The sequence below is a fragment of the Tachyglossus aculeatus genome, chromosome 4, assembly GCF_015852505.1.
Source record: "Tachyglossus aculeatus isolate mTacAcu1 chromosome 4, mTacAcu1.pri, whole genome shotgun sequence".
Lineage (NCBI taxonomy): Eukaryota > Metazoa > Chordata > Mammalia > Monotremata > Tachyglossidae > Tachyglossus > Tachyglossus aculeatus.
Genome location: NC_052069.1, coordinates 108,988,927 through 109,008,270, shown reverse-complemented (window position 1 = coordinate 109,008,270; position 19,344 = coordinate 108,988,927). Strand labels below are relative to the sequence as shown.

General features: G+C 44.8%; 1 protein-coding gene across 1 annotated transcript in view; it reads left to right on the top strand.

Annotated features, from left to right (window-relative positions):
• The first annotated feature begins 2,701 nt into the window (after positions 1 to 2,701).
• The window catches only part of OLFM1 (olfactomedin 1), a 64,906-nt gene continuing 48,263 nt past the window's right edge, over positions 2,702 to 19,344 (top strand). Inside the window, exon 1 of the mRNA XM_038744923.1 lies at positions 2,702 to 3,187. Within this exon, the coding sequence (XP_038600851.1) occupies positions 3,122 to 3,187 (66 nt within the window). The 5' untranslated portion in view covers positions 2,702 to 3,121. The remainder of the gene's footprint in view (positions 3,188 to 19,344) is intronic.

Sequence of the window (19,344 nt, the reverse complement as noted above, 5' to 3'; positions counted from 1 at the left end):
GAACAAACTTTAAATTTATAGGAGACATCACCTGTCCTTCATGTTTCAAAGCCTCATTTTTAATAATTTGAGAATATTAACAAAGATGACCCATTCATTTACTAATGATCCCCAAGGGATAGACCATATTTCATTCCCAATTGTGTGTTCTTTCCAACACTTAGCACAATGTTTGACACCCAGTAAGCACTTCATAAATACTATTACTGCTACTAAACACTTTATAACTATTCAGAAATTAGCCCTGCTGGACCTTCTCCCCTCTATGCCTCCCCAGCTAATAAATTCTAAAAGTTTCCAGTTTATTGATGGGGAAACTAAAGTTTAGCTTTGAAACCACTTGCCTGGGTTGCTGTCATTACCTCATATCCCTAGTAGATGATCAGACTGCAGACCTCCCTCCCCATCACTCAATGGCACAGAATCAATGGATGTTTTGGCAGGTCATCATCAATCGTATTTATTGAGCGCTTACTATGTGCAGAGCACTGTACTAAGCGCTTGGCAAGTACAAATTGGCAACATATAGAGACAGTCCCTTTGAGGGGAGATTGGAACATTCATTCATTCATTCAATCGTATTTATTGAGCACTTACTGTGTGCAGAGCACTGTACTAAGCACTTGGGAAGTATAAGTTGGCAACATAAAGAGACGGTCCCTACCCAACAACGGGCTCACTCTCTAGAAACATGAACATGAAATTGTTCATCTAAATTTAAAAAAGGAATAGGAGTTACTGATTTTCTCATTCTTTGTATTTTGTAAATATTAGGTACAATGGCCAATCTCCCTGCATGTATGCTATTCCATTATCTTACTTCAGAGAGGCATTTGTTCTTCCTGAGAGCACAAGTTTGACTCCTTGCCTATATACAGGTAAAGTAGCAATGAAATCCTATTCCTGTTATTCCTACTGAGCCAAAGGGAATCAATGGTATTTATTGAGTGCTTACTGTGTGCGGAGCAATGTACTAAGCACTTGGAAAAGTATAATACAACTATGCAATTATAATACTGTTTTATTGTTATACTCTCCCAAGTGCTTAGTACAATAACTGTTCAATAAATATGATTGACTGATTGAATAGAGTTGGTAGATGCTATCCCTGCCCAAAGGAGCTCACAATTTACAGAGGAGTTTACCGTCTTTAGAGGATTGTTCCTGGATTTGGGGTGGTGGGGAGGGGGGCGGTTGGAATTTTTTGAGCTCTGTGGGGAGGTTGTGAAGGGAGGGATATTGCACATAAACGAATGAAAATAAAGAAAAAAAGAACAGTATTTCTGTGTCCTAGGTGTTACAGGTTGGATCTGATAGGGTCTTCTATTTTAATTATCTCCTTCCAAGTGCTTAGTATAGCATTCTGCACACAGTAAGTGCTCAATAAATTCAGAACATTCATTTATTCATTCATTCGTATTTATTGAGCACTTACTGTGTGCAGAGCACTGTACTAAGCACTTGGAAAGCCCAATTTGTGATTGTGATTTGATTTGATTTGACTGTGATTTGGCTGATATAAATGGAGTATATTTAAAAGAAAAACAAGCAGTGAAAGAAAGTGGTAACAGAAAAAAGTCTATCTTTGAAGCATACAATGCTCTAGGGCAATACTTATCTTGTGTTGCAGTGGAAAGAGGGGTGCTCCACTGATTTGGTCAGGGGAAGGGGTTCCCTTCCACACTTTAGCTACTGGTGGTTTTTAACTTGCTAGTTTGCTCTCAGGGGTTAGTGATGTGAGGGCCATGGTTAGGAGAAGTAGTATGGCATTGTGGACAGAGCATGGGCTCGGGAGTCAGAAGGTCATGGGTTCTAATCCCTGCTCTGCCATTTGTCCGCTGTGCGGCCTTGAGGAAGTCACTTCACTTCTCTGTATCTCAGTTCCCTCATCTGTAAAATGGGGATTACGACTGTGAGCCCCATATGGGATGGGGACTGTGTCCAATCCGACTTGCTTGTGTTCACCCCAGTGCTTAGTACAGTGCCTGGCACAAAGTAAGCACCAAACAAATACCACTATTATTATTATTATCATTATTAAGCCTCCAAAAAACCTTGCTCATGGATGACAGATCTTGGAGGAAGAAACAATGACATCAGAAGGGGTGGGCTCTTCACCAAGACAGTTTGGAAATTTTGAGCTTCATCTGGGTTTTTGGCATCTTCCTCGGTGGACAGGTGATGTGCCCTGGAGATTGGCTCTCTGGGGAGAAGGCTGGTGGAAGGTGGGGGCAATAGTTGATTTGGCTCCAATCACCCAGATTCTGCCACATTTCCTCCGGCTCTATCCATCACCTCCCCTGCATCCCTGTCGGATTCCCTTTCTCCCAGGATGTCCGGGGGATGGGGATGTCCCCTGCATCACCCCCTCCACCTTGCTCAGCGCTTAGAATAGTGCTCAGCGCTTAGAACAGTGCTTGGCACATAGTAAGCGCTTAACAAATATCACAATCATCATTCTTATTATTGTGGTGTCGATTTAGGGTGATTGCACCCTGTCTTCATGCTTCGGCATCCCTGCTTTCCCCGGCGCCGCCTGCCTGCTTGGCTCCAGTTAAATTTCCCCCTCCTTTTTGATGTCACATCCTGTCTCTGCCTCGGCTCCTGCCTCCTAATTTTGGGTGTGTGGGGTGTGTGTATGTGTGTGTGTGTGTGTGTGTGAGAGAGAGAGAGAGAGAGAGAGTGAGTGTGTGTCCTCCCTCCTTCACCGCTTCCCTCCTCTCCCACCCTCCCCTTTTCCAGGCAAACTTTTGGCTTAGCAGCCAGAGCCCATCATTTCGTGCTCCGGTGACTCTCTCCTCGCAAATGTCTTTCGATCAGGGGAGCCATTAGGATAAGGGTGGGGGAGGGAGGAAAAAAAAATTATACCGTACACCCAGCCCCAGCCCCAGCGCAGGGAGAGAGAGGAAGGACCCGGGATGCGATAATTATGCAAAGGGAAAGCTCGGCAACCCAGATCTCGGGCGGCTTTCCCTTCCCGGGGTGCTGAAAGGCGCCGGAAAAGAGAAACTGGGGGAGGAAAAGAGAGGCAAGAAGCGAGAGAGGCGAGCCGAGGAGCCCACGCAGCTGCCAAAGGAGGGGGGAAACCTGCACGCCCGGAGCCCGGACCTGGGGACGAGAGATGCAACCGGCAAGCAAGCTTTTGAGCCTCCTCTTCCTCATCCTGATGGGCACAGAACTCACCCAAGTAGGTGCCTCCAACGCCATTTTCCCGTGAAAGCCATCTAGCTGCTCCGAGGGCAGGAGGGGAGAGCCTGGCAGCGGCTGCCTCTTTCCCCGACCCTCCCACCCCCTTTTCTTTTCCTCTCCCACCGCCTCCCCCCCTTCTTGCCTCTGGAGCAGGCACCAGAGGTGACCCAGGCGTCCGGGTCCTCCTGCGGACCGGGGACCCAGGCGGGAGGGGGTTGGGCTGTGGTTCCTGGGGAGGATGAAGAACAGGAAGGGTCCCTGGGTTGACTGCCACTGGGGTTGGTAGGGAGGGGGGAAGAGTTAAAAGTTCAATTTTCCAGCATCAAGGGGCGGGCAGGTGGCAGCTTCTCCTGCCTTTTGTTTTCCAGAGAGGAAGCTGGGGCGAGGCAGGGATTTAGAAAATCCTCCCCCTGACGATTAGGGAGCAACTCAGGATGAACCTCCTTCTTGCCCTCTCGACCCCTCTGATTTGGCTTTTGAGGTCTCACCCCCCGGTCGATGGGGAAATAACCCCGCTGGAGAGGTGGAGGAGGTGAAGCGGTTGCCTCCAATTAAACAAAAGATCCCATAAGAGCTGTGAGTGACGAAGCTGAGGTCCCTTAAGGGGTTGTTTTGCTGAGGACATTGTTCACACTTAGAATATAGATGAGTGTGTGTGTGTGTTTGAGAGAGAAGGAGAGAGAGAGAACCAGAATGGTTGCATTAAACAGTTTTATTGGCCGTGAGGATGTATTTTGCAATGGACTTTTGTAATTCCGTGGAAAATGTAACCTCAGTGTGTGGTATGGACATAGCATGTGTGCACATATTGTATGTATAAAGAGAGGTGACAGGTGTGTTTGCGTGTTTGCTGGGATGAATATATATGATAGACATGCAGCTATGTGTGTGATAAAACAACCCCCTGGCTTTTGATAGTGGGGCTGATTTAGAGTAAGCGTCCTATTATGTTTCCGTTTGTGCCAGGCTGGGAACTTGATGGTCTTTCATTGTCATGCTGCCCTCCAACTCCACCTATATATTAGTTGTGGGACCATGGTGAAAGGTGGTTCGTGGTGGGGGTGGGGAATAGGACAGTCACAGGGAAGGCAGCTGGCAGTTTTCTGCCCGATTCTCTTTTCCTAATGAAGGAAGAAAGAAAAAACAAAGGGAAGTAAGTGTTTGCAAGAGAAAGGCCTGGAATATGGGTTGTTTGCCATATATCGGTTTGCTTGCACAGGCCAGGGTAAATCCCAAGTGTCTGCTTTTGAAGTGGGACTAGTTTGTAAGGGAATCGTCACCTGGACATTTCAGACCCTCTGTCACACCAAGGCGGCTCTGCTCACACCTCCCTATGCCCAAAAGCTCCACAAAGGACCTACAGTGCAGTGTCTGTACCACCCTATTTGTGAAAACTCTTCTATTTGGGGAAACTCCCATTTCCCCAGCATAAAAGGTCCTCAGTCATTGAAAAGTCCAGTTTGTTGGTGCAGGGCAATAACTATGAAGGGACGGGCCAGGAAATTTAGCATGTGTATGAACAATGAATATATACAATAGACATGCAGATATGTGTATGTACACACACACACAGTACATACATATGTACTGTGTGTGTGTGTGTGTGTGTGTATCCTCGACTCTCCCATTCCTTCCCAGGGCCATTCTTGCCACTATCTGGACAAAAAAGAGTCAAGCATGCAAGAACTGCCTCAAAGGAAGTTGACATGAGTCTGAGTAAAGCATTTTGGCATTTTTAAATTAACACCATCTCATGCTGGACTCATAATCTTCAGATCACTTTCAGTGTTTGTTGCTGTTCTGCTTGAAATGAATGGGAGGCCAAGTCTACCCCCAGCTTAGGACAATGATGCCTTTTGAGAAATTGCCATACCTGCTGGGATCTGCATTCCTACCCTCTCCCTGAATGGTTCCCTTCTCCTCTCCTGCTCCATCCTTGCCCCTCCCCAGGATTTTTTCCCCTACCTGCCTTTTCAATCTCTGATATCAGCCATCCCTCTTAACCATGGAATCCTCCCCTTTTAAAGAGTGCACACACCTTGGGTCAGGCAGTGGGATAACTTTTGTACACACTTAAGGGCAACATGGACTCCCTGATATCATATACCCCTCCTCCCACCATTAACTCCTCCTCCCGCTCATTTTACCTTGTGGAGCTACTGATTGGAATGCAAACTCAATACCTGGACATAGAAAGAGAGGGAGAGAAGTGGGGAATTAGAAGCCTATAGGGTTCAGAATACCGTTACTTCTCTCCTGGCCCCCTTCTCTCCCTTCTTTTGTCTACTGAGTGCAAAAGGTTCTCCAGGTTAAAGGCAGATATGTTAACTTCTGTGGTTCTGTTTCAGCCCAAGCATTTCAGGGCTGGAATACTTCTTCATTCATTCATTCAATAATATTTATTGAGTGCTTATTCTGTGCAAAGCACTGTACTAAGCACTTGGAAGAGTACTTCTGCCAGATGCAATTGGAAAATGTGTCTTTCTGATTCAGCCATGAGGAAATATCCAGTCGAAGTGTTCAGTATAACACCAGGTCAATGCCTTCTACCTTACCCCTAATCAATCATCAATCAAGGATATTTATTGAGTACTTACTATGTGCAGAGCACTGTACTCTGGGAGAGTACAATACATCAGACGTGTTCCCTGACCATAAGGAGCTTACCCCTGCTTTCTGTGATGACCCCATTCTCTTTCAGATCCATGAGTTCCTTTTGGGAGTTGGAAGTTGGAGAATGTCCAGAGGTGTGGGTCTGTGTGTTTTCAAACTGTTTCAATCTGGATAGGTATAAAACTCAAACACCCGAATTCTCTCCAAAAGAGCTGGTGGAGACCAGCCTCAGGGTGCCTTAGAGTTTGAATGGGCTCCTGCTCTGACTTCAGGATGGACCCAGAGCCATCTGGGCCCTGCAGGAGGAGGGACTGAGGCTGCTGCCCTCTGTTAACCCACCCCCTCCTCTACAGGTGTACATGCAGACACACACACACACACCTCCCCCCCCTCCTTACCCCTCACCCCCGCCAAGCTGTTATGGAGTGCTCCCTGATAGCCAGATGTCCACATGCCTTTTTGACAAATTCTATTTTCAAACCTGTTCAGAGACCTTCCTTCACAAACCAAGAATGAGCTTCCCCCCTGCCACCCCTGGCTGGCCATGGGGAGTGCGTACTAAGCTCTGGAGATGCAGAGACATAAATTTAAAATAACACAAAACACACCTAACCCTTTGGGAAAGGAAGGGCAAAGCTTGTTATTTGTATTTTGCTTTGATTTAATGTTTTGTCTTGTATCTTTCCCTTGCCCAAAGTCAAAATAAGATAATATGAAGATTCAGTGGCATGGAACTATCCCCACAGAGAATGGCATTCGTTTACTAATAGGATTTTTTGAGGCAGAGATCCCAAATTGAACTGACCCAGCAAATACATGAACTGGATTTGAAATTGCCAAAAACAAAAACAAAAATTACCAAAAAGACAAGTGACTTACCTACAGAAAAATATACAGATTAAGAAATTTATAGCGGGACATGCTGGGCACTTGTTACCACACCTCTTCTGCCTATCTGCTGTGCTCTCATGTTAGAAGTTCATTTAAGCCCTAACCAGCTTTTTTTAAAAAAATGTCTCCCTCCTCTGGGAGATGGATAAAAAGGCAGTGATTGGGATAAAAGCTGGTTTTTGAGGTTGGTAAAGCTGCTGTCATTGGTGAAAACTGTCATTTGGGTTTACTTGGGAAGTTCTTAGAAACATTCCCTGGGGGTGGTGGGAAGGTTAATTTCCCTACCAGTGGGGTCTTCAAGTTCATAAAACATACTTATATATAAAAACAGAATCTATACAGGCCTATATGTTATTGAAAGTAGGCTCATAAAGGGTTACAAACTGAGTGGCAGGTATTACAGTGACAGTGACTATGGACAATGATCATAATGACTTAATTTTTTTTAAATGGTGTTTCTTCAGTGCTAAACTGTGTACCAGGCACTGTAGAGAAGCAGTGTGGCTCAGTGGAAAGAGCATGGGCTTTGGAGTCAGAGGTCATGGGTTCAAATCCCAGCTCCACCAACTGTCAGCTGTGTGACTTTGGGCAAGTCACTTAACTTCTCTGTGCCTCAGTTACCTCATTTGTAAAATGGGGATTAAAACTGTGAGCCCCCCATGGGACAACCTGATCACCTTATAATCTCCCCAGTGCTTAGAACAGTGCTTTGCACATAGTAAGTGCTTGACAAATACCATCGTCATTATTACTAAATGTTAGGGTAGATTCAAGCTAATCAGGTTGGACACAGCCCCTGTCCCTCATGGGGCTCACAGTCTTGACCTCCATTTGACAGGTGAGGTGACTGAGGCACAGAGAAGTGAAATGACTTGCTCAAGGTCACACAGCAGACAAATGGCAGAGCCGGGATTAGATCCCAGGTCCTTCTGACTCCCAGGCCCGTGTTGTTTCCACTAGGCCACACTTCTAGCATCTGTCTCTTAAAGACCACGGGATGCCATTTAACCAAATAGTGTTTCTGAAAGCAGGCAGGTGGCAGGGGAGAGCATCATCCCCATTTTACAGATAGCTAAAAGCTCAATTCCAGAGAGTTTAGGGGCCTGTAGCACAGTCCGTGAAAGAAGGAAGTTTAGGTCAAGACTAGGACTCTGTCCACCAGTTTCAGAAACCCATTTCTCCAGCAGTGCTGTTGGGAATCATGCCAGCAACAAATAGTTTATATTGGTGGCCTGGTTTGCAACATGTCTGAGTTCAGATGGAGCTGAGAGAGAGGCTTCCTAATGTCTCCTGGGTTCATCGTTTAGAAAAGTAACAATAATAATTGTGGTGTTTAAGGGCTCACTATGTACCAAGCACTGTGCCAAGCACTTTACTGTTGCAACTTTCCTTCAGCCAAATGTTGCCTCAGAGTAGTTAGAGGACAACCAGAAATCCAAGGTCCTCTAGACTGTAAGTTCATTGTGGGCGGGGAATGTGTTTACCAACACTGTTATTTTATTATATTGTGCTCTCCCAAGTACTTAATACAGTGCTCTGCACACACTAAGGACTCAATAAATATGATTGATTGTCAGCCTCCTTAGCTGAATATATTGAGGTGCCTCTGTGACTTTTGTTTGAAGGCCATCTCCTTCTGTCCCTACTGACAAAACTGCATTGACATCGAGGGTGGGGCCCAGGGTGGGGAACAGGGGGATTAAATTCAAATTTACAACACTTGACAGCTGCTTCATCTCATAAAGCAATTTGTGTCTTAGTCTAATAACTTCAACTTTCACCAATAAGAAGAAAGGTAATGTCTGCCTCAGGTTGTATTTATTACTAAAGTTATCAGGCCTTGTAATCAGTATTAACATCACCGTTGAAAGTAATACAAAACTAATTACTAGCTAAACGGAATTAGATACATGGTGAATAGAGCTCGGTCGACAGTCAGAAGTCAATTTTTATTGCTGGATGATAATCTGCGGATGCCTCCCTGCCACTCTGAAATCACAAACCAGAGGTTATATAATGGCTTTCAGATTTATTCTCCAATGTTAATTTGATTCTGTTTGGGGGATGGGGAGAGAAAGGAAAGAAATTGAAAATATGCCACTTCAGAATTGTCTTTGAGTTTGGTTTGTGTCTAGAATTGGGGTGAGCTGAAAATTTGGCTAGGGATCAAAAACAGACATGGAAAAGTGAGAGCAATAGATTTTTCTGAAAACAGGGGGAAATAAAGTGGCTACTGGTCTTTCCAAATGCAGAGTAAACCAGGAGTTTGAGAAACCCATTTGCAGGACTGGCTTGACGTAGGTTTCTAAGAGGCTTTTCAAGAGGTTTTCTCATCCTAGCTGACCTTGGAAAAAGTCAGGATGAGCAACATTGTAACTAGTCTGCACCCAATCTGGGAGGAAGTTGGCACTTGCACAGAGATTAGGAGGAAGGTAGTTTGTCATATTCCTCTACATTAGATACAGTGAAAGTAATAATTGTAGGTCTAGACTGTAAGCTCATTGTGGCCAGGGAATGTGTCTACCCACTCTGTTATTCTGTACTCCCCCAAGCACTTAGTACAGAGCTTTGCACACAGTAAGTGCTTAATAAATATGATTGATTATGCAAAAAGACAGGCACTGTGGGAAGAAAATCATAAGTTAAATAACTGACCAGAGTGGCCCTTGGTTTGCATCACATCTCTTATAAGAGGCCTTCCCTGGCTTGGCCCTCATTTCCCATAGTAGATCTTTCTTTTATGTTGCCTATGCACTTCGATTTATAACCATTAAGCATCCCACCACAACCCCTAAGCACTTAAGTATATATCCTTATACTCTACTATTCCCCTTACCTATGATTTTTTTAAAGTCTTTCTCCCCTCTAGACTGTAGGCTTTTTATGGACAGGGATCATGTTATAATAATGGTACAGTAATTATGCTACTTGGTAGGTGCTTACCATGTGCCAAGCACTACTGGCCTCTGTTTGGAAACAGGGACATTTTGGGGAGGGACATTTGGCTAATCAGTTTTTAGCTGTTATGTCTAGATAGTTTCTTAAAGGTTCCGGTTATTGAGCATTAGCTGGGTTCTGAATAATGGATTCAAAGCCCAGTGGTGGGACATGATCACAATTTCAAAGGAAGATTTGCTAATGGAATTGTTCCATTAACTTGCAATCCACTGTTCTATGGGCTGGGATAATGCTACATTGGTTTGCTAATGTTTTCTTGTGGGAACAAGATATCCAAGCTTTCAGAATTCCTGAACCGGGCCTCCTCTTGGAGTACTTTGTATTGACTTTTATAGAGGAGGAGAGCACAGACTGATGAGGAGGGGGGAATGGTAGGTTGAAGGGGCAAAGAAGACATTGGACTGTTCTACATTTGAGCAAAGGTCTTGTTGATTTGGAACCCAGACATCATCATCAGATGATTAACTATTCCAGTGAGATTGGAGTCTAAATGGTATTTACACAGAAAGAGGTGATGTGAAGGGGCTCCTGTTCCATCTGTCCTAACCACATCTCTGCTAATGGGAACTGTATCTGGGCATCAGGGTGGAGAGAGGAGAAAACAAAGCCTCTAACTATCTTTATCAGAGGCACTGCAGTGCAGCTGCACTAGAATTGCTTCACCGTTTGGAGATCTTAGTGTGGCTTAGAGAAATCTTTTTTGGGGACAGAAAAATGACCTAAGTAATTCTGCCTCCTCCGAGAGTAGATATCTGAAACTTCCCTCCTTGGTTCTTGGACCTCTCTTCAGTGGACCTGTCTGCAAGGGAGGTACGTTTATGAAAGCTGAAAATCGATCTTTGATCCAAATCTCCCTGGGACACCACGTGAAACCTGGTGTTAGCAGGGATTTCCTCAAGGGAACAATATTGGTGCCTTAGGGGGAAGTAACACCGGTCCTGCCGCCAAGAGTGCCTAGGCTAGTTTGGCATCAGCAAGGGAACTTGATGGACAGGTAATATTCCAGGTGTCTCCCCCTAAATCCCCCACAGCTCTAGCCCAGGCTCTCTCTCAGGCTGCTGCCCTGATTTAGATCTCAGGATAACCTTGGAGTGTTTGGTAGTGGGCTGTGGATGGGAGAAAGCCTTGTAGAATGGGATGATCTAAGCTGAACCCAGAGACTGTGCCCTCTGGGCCATCCCAATACCCAACCCTCTTTGGAAGGAACTTGGAGCTTCACTTAGTGATGATGATGATGGCATTTATTAAGCGCTTACTATGTGCAAAGCATTGGAGGGGCTGCTGTGAGCACAAAGCGAATATGAAGTTAGAGAAGCAGCATGGCCTAGTGGATAGAGCACAGGCCTGGGAGTGAGAAGGACCTGTGTTCTAATCCCAGCCGGGTCATTTGTCCGCTCTGTGACCTTGGGTGAATCACTTCACTTCTCTGTGCCTCTGTAAAATGGAAATTAAGACTGTGAGCCCTATGTGGGACATGGACTGTGTCCAACCTGATTAGCTTGTATGTACTCCAAAACTTAGTACAGTGCTTGGCACAGAGTAAGTGCTTAACCAATATCATAAAAATGTATACCTCTGTGCATTCCAGCAACCTACAGACAACAGCTCTTGCAAGGAACACTCTGCATACGTTTTTCAATTGTATTTATTCAATCGTATTTATTGAGAGCTTCCTGTGTGCACAACACTGTACTAAGTGCTCAGGAGAGTATGATATAACAATAAACTTACAGTCTAGAATGTGTCATGTGTAGCCGTGCCTCATGCCCCATACTGCACTCTTTCCTTTCCCCCTTTCCACCCTCACTTCCCAGGCCTAAGGGACTTTAGATGGGGAAGGAATTGGGCTTTCTACCCAGACAGAGCTTGGCCTGAGTTGGGTCGAAGTCTGAATGCTTACTGGCAATGCCCATCTCACCTTGAGGCTTTTCACGTAGGACTCTCAAATCTGGCTCCTGGTCACCCAGGCAAGATAGGGTAAGGGAGGAAACTGGAGCTGCTGAAACTGCAGCAATTGTGCTCGGGTCCTGATGCCAAAAAAAAAAAAAATGAAGACTACTTTGTCCTAAAAGCGAAGAGAGTAAACCAGCACCCCAGGCAGCAGCTGTCACTCAAGCAAATCAAAAGCTGCCCATGAAAGCTGAAGAACTATGCAGGGAGAAATCTGGCCAGGGAGGATCAGAACAGAAGGTTTTCATCCTTTTCTTACTAATTGTAGCAAATGGTACTAGCATCCATTGCTTATCACTTTAGATGAGGCTGCTAGCACTAAGGATGTCAAGAATAGAGGGGATATAAATAAAACCTGAGCATCATTATCAGCATCAACAGAATTGATTGAACACCTTCTAAGTGCAAAGCACTAAACTGGGCACCCACAGATGAAGTATGAGACATGAACCTTGCCCTTGAGGAGCTGTCAAGCTAATGGATGAGACAAGCATGCATAAATTGGCTTGCAGTAGTTAAAAGAATGTGATTAGATTATAAACAAACAAATGGATGAAGTTAGTGACAAACAAAAAGAAAGTCTGTAAGAGCAGTAAGGTGGCTGTGGAGATGACATAACCAGGAAAATGGAAAATGTAAGTAGGAGTAGCTCATGTTTCAGGAGTGCTTTGATAGAGAAGAGAGGCAGGGTTTGGAGCAGCTGAGTGCGTTGGCTGTTCCAGGTTGGGGGAAAGGTGTGTTTAACGAATCAAAGACAGTGCTTAAGGCTTTAGAGCTGGTTTGATGCCCTGATGCTAGTCATTAGAGAAGCAGCGTGGCTCAGTGGAAAGAACCCGGGCTTTGGAGTCAGAGGTCATTGGTTCAAATCCCGGCTCCACCAATTGTCAGCTGTGTGACTTTGGGCAAGTCACTTAACTTCTTTGTGCCTCAGTTACCTCATCTGTAAAATGGGGATTAAGATTGTGAGCCCCACGTGGGACAACCTGATCGCCTTGTATCCCCCCAGTGCTTAGAACAGTGCTTTGCACATAGTAAGCACTTAACAAATACCATCATTATTATTACTATTATTATTCGTCATGTAAATTTCAGAGCTGGCAGAGGGAGTCCTCTCAATAAATGTTTCTGGGGGATATCGGCCATTTTGGTTAAGGAATTCACTCCCCAGAAGTACTTGGAGAAAAACATGGCTGCTGAAGTCCAAAACTGGAATCCAAAACTTGTGTGAACCTTCCTGGATATTAGCCCTATCCCCACACTTAGACTCTCTGGACCAGATATCAGGATAGGTATTATATGTCAAAGGAAAACACCCAAAGATTCCCAGATTTATGAACCATCCCTAACAAACTGGGACATAAACCCACCCTAGTTAAAAAGCATGCAGCATTGTCACTTTCTTTCACGAACAGACATTCATTTGGCCTCATATAAATTGTCAACATCTCCTTTTACTTCTTGTTGCCAATTCTCAGCATCTGTTGGTTGGAATGTTACTTCACAGTCTGCTGTGTTGGGGGTTTGGGGGTGGGGGAGATGATGATAAAGTCAAATGGACAGACATTCACAGAAGTGTATGATACACAACAAATAGAGAAGCGCTGCTTCTAAAGACTGAAGCCACCCAACATGGCAAATCAATAAACAGCATAGCTGCATAACACGTTTTTCAACATTTCCAGTGGTCCTTTGGGACCTTTTAACACTCTACTCGATACATTGATTCTTAGACTAGAGGAATCGTAGGAATTAGCAGGCTATGTAAGAACCTCATTCAGTTTTACCTACTTGCTTGGGGCTAGGGTAGGAGGTGAAAGCAACATGCGAGGGGCTGAAGGATAAGTTAATTGGGAAGACTATCCACTGACTTAGGAATGAATGAATCAATCAATGGGATATATTAAGTCCTTACTGTGTGCAGAGCACTGTCTTAAATGTCTGGGCAAGTACAATATAATGGAGTTGGTAGACACTTTCCCTCCTCAAAAGGAGTTTACAGTCTAGAGGGGGAGACAGATATTAAAATACATTGTGGTTGTGTACATAAGTGCTGTGGGGCACAGGATAGAGTGAATATCAAGTGCTTAAAGGGTACAGATGCAACTGCATAAGCAACACAGAAGGGAGAGGGAGTAGGGGAAATGAGGGGTTAGTCTAGTAAAGCCTCTTGGTGGGTATATGAGTTTATAAGGTTTTGAAGGTGGGGACAGTGGTAGTCTGTTGTGTATGAAGGGGGAGGGAGCTCCAGTCCAAAGGGAGAATGTGGGACTGGGATTGGCAGTGATTGGCAGTGAGATAAATTCAGTCGATCAAATTTATTGAGTGCTTACTGTGTGCAGAATGTCTGTTTATTGTTGTATTCTCTCCCAAGTGTTTAGTACAGTGCTTTGCACACAGTAAGCACTCAATGAATATAATTGAATTGAATGAATAGATGAAATTGAGGTAGGCAAGGTTTAAGTTTCGGCTGTTTCTTGGAGCAGAGGTCAGATTTATTGAGGTGTGGAGAAGCCCTTTTAGAATGGAATAAGGAAGCAATAACTGTTTTTTCACATGGTTTTCTCATGCACCTAGGACAGATGCACCATTTGTAGAGAACTGTCCTGGGAACTGTGGCAGTGAATACTCCCAGGCCCAAACCCTCAAAGCATGTGCTGTCCAGAGTGAAAAACGACACAGGGAAAGAGATAAACTTTTCAGATTTGGCACAGATTCCACAGAGCCCAACAGTGACAGAAACAAACATCTATGTGATAAAACCCAAAATGTTCAGCTAGGAAACAACCTCTGAAGTCACTGGTGGATCCCACTAGTTAGGTTGGCCAGCCTCTCTCTGCCCCTCCCAATACCACCCAGGATCCTCAGTGTTTTATGCATCATTCGATAGTCTTTGAATGCTTACTCTCTACAGATCACTGCACTGAACACTTGGGAGAGTACAATAGAAGTAATAGACACAATCCTTGCCCTCAAGGAGCCTGAGGGATAATTACGGGATAATTTTTTGCTCCTTCTCAGTGTTCAAACTGGAGATTCAGCATCTAACGGTAGCAGGTGCAGGAAACCCACTCTGGGGGCCAACAGCCACTGTCCACTCCTATGTGGGATGTGGGGAGGGATGAGATGACATGCCTAGGTTCTGGGGGCAGGTGAGGGGGGTGGGCACACTGCACATACAGAACAGGCTCAGGGTTGATCTTTGGTTCTTCAAAAGAGTGCAAATATAAAAGCAGGAAGAAGGAAGTATATTTTAGATTTTTAAAAATACCACTTGAACATAATAATAATAATGATGACATTTGTTAAGCACTTACTAGGTGCCAACCACTGCTTTTACTGTGTGCAAGACACTGTACTAAGTGCTGGGGTGGAGACAAGCAAATTGAATTGGACACAGTCCCTGTACCACATTGGGGCTCACGGTCTCAATTCCCATTTTACAGATGAAGTAACTGAGTCCCAGAGAAGTGAAGTGACTTGCTCAAGGTCACACATACCTGTTGACCCTCAAGCCAGGATCTACTTGGCTCTCTGAGCCAAGGCCAATGTTTTAGGCCTGTTGTTTGAGGTTGGTTCCCGGAATGAGAACCAAACTGCGACCCTTGAATGGTTAGTTCTGCAACCTTTCCTTTCTGCCATGTGAGACCTGCCTTTCACCCTACTGGGGTGGAACCACCTGTTTGCTATCTGTAGCTTCTGGGTTGTGGGTTCTCTATCCATGGAAGGTGGTAGGGATGAGAGGGTTGTGGCTTCACAAATGATGTCATTCATCTCATTGTCCCCTGGGAATGTTCCCTTTTGGTCCAGGCGCATCCTTCCTGAGCTCCTGTTAGTGTCCAGCGGAATCATGGCATAATAAAAAGAAACCCCAGAAGGAGCAGGGTGAGGTAGTGGAAAGAGCACAGACCTGAGAGTTAGAGATCCAGGGTTATAATCCTGGCCCTGCCACTTGTCTGCTGTGAGATCTTAAGCAAATCATGATGTCTCTGAGCCTCAGTTACCCCATCTGTGAAGTGGGATTAAAAAAAATACCTCTTCTCCCTCTCTCTTAAGATAAGTGCCCTCCGCGGAAAAGGGACTGTGTCCCATCTGATGATCTTGTAATAACAATAATAATGGCATTTATTAAGCACTTGCTATGTGCAAACCACTGTTCTAAGGACTGGGGAGGTTACAAGGTGATCAGGTTGTCCCACGGGGGGCTCACAGTCTTAATCCCCATTTTACAGATGAGGTAACTGAGGCACAGAGAAGTTAAATGACTTGCCCAAAGTCACACAGCTGACAATTGGCGGAGCTGGGATTTGAACCCATGACCTCTGACTCCAAAGCCTGTGCTGTTTTCCACTGAGCCACGCTACCCCAGCATTCAATACCGTGCTTGGCCCATAGTAAGAATTTAACACATACCACAGTAAGAACTATTATTGGGTAATGGAGCCATGTCATACTCCCCCAGCTGGACCCACAGAACCACTGTGGGGCAAATGGACTGAGTCGGTGATTCATTCAATAGTATTTGCTGAGCACTTACTGTGTGCAAAGCACTGTACTAAGTGCAGAAAGGCCTAGGGCCCAGTGCAGTAGAACTTATCCTCCAAGCTGTAGTTTGCCCTCGGAGTCTTTAAAATCCTGGCCCTCCAACTCCCTCCAGAAATTTCCTCTATTGGTCACAGTGCTCACAGTGCTTGCTGTTCTGCAGAGATAAAGGGTAGCACTCGGGGGCAATCAGGTTTGGGGTGTGGGTTGGCACACTAGGTAAGTCAGTTGAGCCCATGCTGGGGAAATCAGAAGGAAATCCAAAGCAGCCTGATTCTCCTCCTCTAAATTGTAAACTCCTCGTGGGCTGGAAATGTGACCACTAATTCTGTTCCACTGTACTCTCCCGAGCACTTAGTACAGTGCTCTGCACACAGTAAGTGCTCAATAAATTTGATGGATTGATTACTTGATTGGTTTTGTAAAAAGTTACAGGAGGGTAGAAATGACTGGGGCTTTCCAGAAGGTGGCCAGCTAAGGGATCTGAGGGAAGGGTAGCAGGAGAATTCCCGAGCAGAAAGTCTTTGGGAAGACCCTGAGAACAGGATTAAGGGGGCTTACACTCCCTACCGGGTCTGGCTGGATGTTGGTGGGTGTCACAGAACCTCTTATCAGAATTCATTCTAGAGGCCTGAAATAATAATGAATCTCAATTGAGGTATTTGTTAAATGCTTATTACATGCCAAACACCTTACTAAGGCTGGGGTAAATGCAAGATGATCAGGTTGGACACAGCCCCTTCCTCCTATGGGGTTCACAGTCTAAGTAGAGGGGAGAAGCATTGTGGCTTAGTGGGTAGAGCTCTGACCTGGGGGTCAGAAGGTCATGGGTTCTAATCCTGGCTCTGCCACCTGTTTGCTGTTTGACCTTGGACAAGTCACTTCACTTCTCTGTGCCTGTTACCTCGTCTGTAAAATGGGGATTGAGACTGTGAGACTCAGGTGGGACAGGGACTGTATCCAACCTGATTTCCTGGAATCCACCCCAGTGCCTAATAGTGCCTGGCACATAATAAGTGCTTAACAAGTACCATTATTATTATTATTATTAAGTGACTGGCCCAAGGTCGCATGGCAGGCAAGTGACAGAGCTGGGATTAGAACCCAGGACCTTTGGCTCCCAGACCTATGCTCTTTTCCCTAGGCCAAACTATTTCCATGCTGTATAGGAAGGACCATAATTTGCTCTTAAAGATGCTTTGTTGACTCTCCTAATCAGAGTTCATTGGGCACCCTGACTCTTCAGCAGATAGTGTTAATCGAGTCTGATGGGCTTAGTCTCTATTACCAGGATGGGATTTGAGTATTGTTACCTTATTAGATTTCCTTTATTCAAATTAGATAGTGATAAGAGTGTTAAGAGCCTAAATGGACAATGGGAACATATTCTGTTTTTTTCTTATGGATAGTAATCTCTAATTATTCCTTGGATTTCTTTTAGGTCTGATTTTTGTACTCCAAAAGAAGTTAAACTTTGGCTTAATTCTGAGCGGAGTTCTGAAAACCATTGAGTTCTTTTGTTGTATGTTTTTTGATTGTGTTGCAGTTTTTTTCTTTTGAATTTTTGGTAAGAGAGGAACACTCTCCAAAATCCTGTCCCTCTGGAGGAGCCCTGTCTAGACAAGCCAGCATACTGAAGTGTTCCACCCTCCACTGGCAACCTTACAATAAAAGGAAATGGGGAAGAAATACAATAAGAGGTTTGACTTTCCAGGTCAATCAATCAATCGTATTTATTGAGCACTTACTGTGTGCAGAGCACTGTACTAAGATCTTGGGAAATACAAGCTGGCAACATATAGAGACATTCTGTACTCAACAGTGGGCTCACAGTCTAGAAGGGGGAGACAGAGAACAAAACCAAACATATTAACAAAATAAAATAAATAGACTAGATATGTACAAGTAAAATAAATAAATAAATAGAGTAATAAATATGAACAAACATATATACATATATACAGGTGCTGTGGAGAAGGGAAGGAGGTAAGACGGGGGGATGGAGAGGGGGACGAGGGGGAGAGGAAGGAAGGGGCTCAGTCTGGGAAGGCCTCCTGGAGGAGGTGAGCTCTCAGTAGGGCCTTGAAGGGAGGAAGAGAGCTAGCTTGGCGGATGGGCAGATGGAGGGCATTCCAGGCCAGGGGGATGACGTGGGCCAGGGGTCGACGGCGGGACAGGCGAGAATGAGGCACGGTGAGGAGATTAGCGGCAGTGGAGCGGAGGGTGTGGGCTGGGCTGGAGAAGGAGAGAAGGGAGGTGAGGTAGGAGGGGGCGAGGTGATGGAGAGCCTTGAAGCCGAGGGTGAGGAGTTTCTAAGGATAATCACCCAAACTGGGGAAATCTCTGAATAATGTACTGGAAAAGCTTTCTCCAAACTGAGAAAAGTAGTTTCATTCTATGGTTCTGTCCAACACACTGAGATTTTTTGTTTTGTTTCATTTCAGAGAAGCGGGGGGATCATGATAAGTGCTTATTGTGTGCTGTACTAAATGCTGGGGTAGATACAAGCTAATCAGGTTGGACACAGCCCATATCCAACATGGAGCTCACAGTTTTAATCCCCATTTAACAGATGAGGTAAGAGGCACAGAGAAGTCAAGCGACTTGTCCAAGGTCACCCAGCAGACAAATGGTGGAGCTGGGATTAGAACCCAGGTCCTTTTTTATTTGGGAAACTTTTTCCCCATGTCTTTCATCCTAGAATTGTGACCCTTTTGAAAATGATCTGGATTTAATTTACCAATCTGAATCTCCCATCTGAGGTGGTTTTGTATAATTCAAATGCAGTCACCCTATATTTAGGTGAGGGGCTTAACCAGCATAAAATAAAATCTAAAGGGTCTACAAATGGGAAATAAAACCTCTTGAGTTGTATCTTGAATCAGGTAGCTTGTGTTTAAGCCCAGAGATGGTATTTGGTTGGGTGAAGGCAGAAAGAAAAGGTGGGGGAACATCACCTCAGCTATCATCAGACAGAGGGACATCTCCTATCTCTTTTCAATCTCCCTGAAAAATCCTGAAATTATCTGGGCCTTCTTTCTATTAAGAAAACTGGGAAAGTGGACTGTATCATAGGGTTATTAATTTTCTGTGGAGTTGATTAAGGAGTGATCAGTGAAAATTTGAACCCTAAGAAAGCAAGAGAGGTTAGACCAATAATTTGGGTAGAAATTCCATGATTAAAGATGTCATGTTCCTTAAGTG